The sequence below is a fragment of the Penaeus vannamei genome, chromosome 18 (genome assembly GCF_042767895.1).
Source record: "Penaeus vannamei isolate JL-2024 chromosome 18, ASM4276789v1, whole genome shotgun sequence".
Lineage (NCBI taxonomy): Eukaryota > Metazoa > Arthropoda > Malacostraca > Decapoda > Penaeidae > Penaeus > Penaeus vannamei.
In genome coordinates, this window is record NC_091566.1 from 6317387 (window position 1) to 6321012 (window position 3626).

At 41.7% G+C, this 3626-nt stretch overlaps 2 protein-coding genes across 2 annotated transcripts; both read right to left on the reverse strand.

Moving 5' to 3' along the window:
• Nucleotides 1-422: 422 nt before the first annotated feature.
• Nucleotides 423-1659, reverse strand: LOC138864758 (uncharacterized). Its single transcript, XM_070133331.1, has 2 exons — nt 1295-1659; nt 423-1200 (listed from the first exon to the last, which is right to left on the reverse strand). The coding sequence occupies exons 1-2, from the start codon at nt 1657-1659 to the stop codon at nt 423-425; spliced, it is 1143 nt and encodes a 380-aa protein (XP_069989432.1).
• A 557-nt stretch (nt 1660-2216) lies between these two features.
• Nucleotides 2217-2528, reverse strand: LOC138864759 (uncharacterized). The gene has a single exon (XM_070133332.1). The coding sequence runs from the start codon at nt 2526-2528 to the stop codon at nt 2217-2219; it is 312 nt and encodes a 103-aa protein (XP_069989433.1).
• Nucleotides 2529-3626: the final 1098 nt, after the last annotated feature.

A 3626-nucleotide genomic window follows, 5' to 3' on the forward strand; every position in this document is an offset into this window, starting at 1 on the left:
CGCTGCAAACAGCAAATGATGCGAAACACGGCAGCCTATGGACCGGCATGCACAGGCGAGAAGACACTGAGAAACGAAGATTTAGTGCATGATGTTGCGGAGAATATTTGACGTGCGGTGAATATCAAGGAGATTTAGTGTTGCAAAGAATTATTGTTTTGTTAAATTGGTTATTATAGTGTTAGGGAAGATGTTGAGTCTCTGAAGCTGTGTACTCGATCTGAATATGTTCGTATGTCTTTTATTTCTAAATAATTATTCTTATCATTCATTTCTGTCATTGCTATTCTCATTCTCATCATTATTCTCATTCTCAATATTATTACTATTATTATCATTAGTATTATTATCATTATTATTGTTATTATTCATTTTCACAGCTTTTCAACTGGTTTTGTGCGTGTGGTATCTGGTTAAAGCCTTTAACCTGGGATATCCAGCACCTTCCTTAATATTCTAGCGGATCCTAGTAGTGCAGAGAACTGCACTCTGTCCACTTCTTTCTCGTCCACCTCCAGCATTTTCAAAAACTCTTCCAATCGTCCCACTGCCCCCAGTGTTACAATAATAACAGGTACCACATTCGTTGACGTCATCCACAGCCAGCTTAATTCCCTAGCCAGGTCCTGATATTTTTCTATTTTCTCCTCCTTTTCTTCTATTCTTGCATCCCCTGGCACTGCTATGTCTATTATCCAAGTATGGTTCATTTCCTTGTCCTTCACAACGATGTCTGGTCTGCGGGCTTGTATCACGTGATCTGTTTGTATTGAAAAGTCCCACAGGATTTTAACCTTCTCATTCTCTAGCACCTTCTCTGCCGTGTGATCGTACCAATTCCTTTCATGTTGGAGTCCGTATCTCTTGCACAGGTTCCAGTGGACCAACTGTGCCAATTTATCGTGCCTCTTCTTATACTCAGTTTGAGCAATCTTGGAACATTCACTGAGAATGTGGAACGTGGTCTCGTCTCTCTCGTTACCCATTCTGCAGAGAGATTTCCCAGACTGCTTTTCTATTTTGACTTTCCTCCATCGTGTTGGTAGTGCCTGGTCTTGCGCCGCGGTGATGAGTCCCTCTGTTTCTTTCTTCATATAGCCATTCTTTATCCACTTGTAAGTCCTCTTTATGTCTGTCTTGTCCGCTATCTTGGCATACTGCCTATGTAGTGCTTTTTCCTTCCTTCTCCTTTCTTTCTTTCTGTTGGTTTGGATATTCACTTTTAGATCTTGTTTTCGTCAGTCTCTTCAGCAGTCGGTTATATCCTTTCTCTTCGTTTTTTATGTAATCCGACAATACGTGCTCCTCAGTTTTGATGGTTTCCTCTGTTGATTGTAATCCTCGTCCACCTTCATTTCTCTGCAAGTACAGTCTAGCCACATTCGCTCTCGGGTGTAGCGTTCTGTTGATTAGTTTGCGTGCCATTCTGTCCATATTCTGTAATTCTTCCTGTGTCCAGTTAAGGATCCCTCCAGAGTATCTGAGTACAGTAACTGCCCATGTGTTGATTGCTCTTATAACATTGCCACCATTTAGTTTCGATCTCAGTAGTAGTTTGATTCTCCTCTTGTATTCTTTCCTGGTCTTTTCCTTCATCTTGATATCACTCACCCAAGTATTTATACTCCCCATTGCCCAGATCTTCCATCTGTTCGCCATCAGGTAACAAGATCCCATCATCTTCCTCCTTCTTCCCTCTTTTCATCATGATGGTGGCGCACTTTTGTATTCCGAACCTCATCTGTATGACTTGTGTGTGTATATTCTTACAGTTTGTATCAAAGACTCCAATTCACTTTGGTTTTCCCGTATAGTTTCAGATCGTCCATGTATAGCAGGTAGCTAATCTTACCAGATGGTGTTCTAGTAAAATTGTACTCCTGCTTAGCCACTCTGAGCATCACAGTCAATAGTATCAAGCAGATGATGAATAGTAAGGGTGATAGCGAATCTCCTTGGAATATCCCTCTCTGGATATTCACCGAAGCCAGATGTTGTCCACCACATTCTAAATTTGTGGTCTACTTCGTCATGCTTCTGCACAGCAGTCTTTATTCCTTCTGCCACCCCCACCAAGAACGTGGCACCAAGTCATACACTTTTTGGTAATCTATCCATCCCATTGCGGTTTTCCGCTGTTTACAATCCTTCAGTATCACTTTATCAAGCATCAGATGGTCTTTCGTTCCTCTGTATCCTGTTCTACATCCCTTTTGTTACTCTCGACTCAGATCATTGTCTTCCAGGTGCCTGTATATCTCAACAGACAAGATGAACGTCAACAACTTCCATACAATAGGTAGGCAGGTGATCGGTCTATAGTTTCCTGGTATCCTTCCATTTGACTTATCCTTTTGTATCAGTACAGTTCTCCCAGTTGTCATCCATGTTGGTGTCTCCAGGCATTCATTCAGATATTCTGCAAGCTTGCCATAAAGGTTGGTCAGGTTTTTCATCCCAAACCCTTGCATAGCGTCTGGGCCTGGAGCTTTCCAGTTTGGTAACTTCACTAGCGCTTTCTTCAGCATCTCTTTTGTTATTCTCACGTCCTGTAACTGTTTGGCCTTTCCAACTTTTGTTGTACTCTAATAATCCAGGGTGCATTTCTATCATGTTCAGTTGCTTGTCCCCAAATGTCCTTCCAGAATCTCTTGGTTTCCTCTTCCTCTGGTATTTGGTCTGCTTCCCGTGTCTTGTTTTGAACTTTATTGTAAAATCTTTTCTGGTTGTTATCAAACATCCGGTTTTGTTGGTATTGTTTCACCCTGTCCTCATACCTCTTTAGTTTCTCTGCAGTTGCTGTCAATCTCTGCTTCAGCTCCTCAAACACGTTGGAATTCCTTTTTGATGTCATGTCTTTGTTCCATCTTTCTTCGTAGTCTATCATTGTAGTCCCTGTTCATTGCTTCCTTTACTCTGCTTATCTCTTTTTGGATCTCTTGCACCCTTGTTTTCAGCCTTCGCTTCCATGCTGGTTCTTCATATTCCTTCCTGTTCTTAGCAGTTTCTGTGTGACAATCTCTGCACTCGCATAGAATGTGTTATTCAGTTCTGTGATGTTATCAATCGGTACAAATTCTATGATTTCGTTTTCTTCTTCAATTCCTCTGTGATCTTCCGTTTGTCCACATGTCTGATGTTAGGTAACTTTTCTCTCATAATCTGCAGCCCATCTCCTTGGGTCTTTATTCTTTTAACTAGATTCCTCTTCTCTTCTGTTAGCAATGTCACATCCCTGATGTTATCAGCTCCCTGTTGGTGTTGCTCACTTCTTGGTCCATTATCGATTCTAGCCATTTCAGTTGCCTCCGCCATTCTCGTCATCTCTGCAGTGTCTCCCTCTCCATCCCTTTCATTACTCTCCATTTCGCTCATCGTCAAGCTACTCAGATGTTAACCACTTTTTGTTTACTATTACTCGTGCCTACATTGTCAGTCTGTTTATTGTCAGTGTGAATCCACCTCTGTCTTTCAAGATCTTATCCATTCTCTGCATGTAGCCTCTCTTGTTTGGTTCACTGCGGTAATAGCACTGCATAATCTTGATGTTATCTGCTCTCGAAAACTTCCTACGTTGATTAGCTGTCTCTTCAATGCCAGTAATAGTATGACGACCCTGGGCTGCC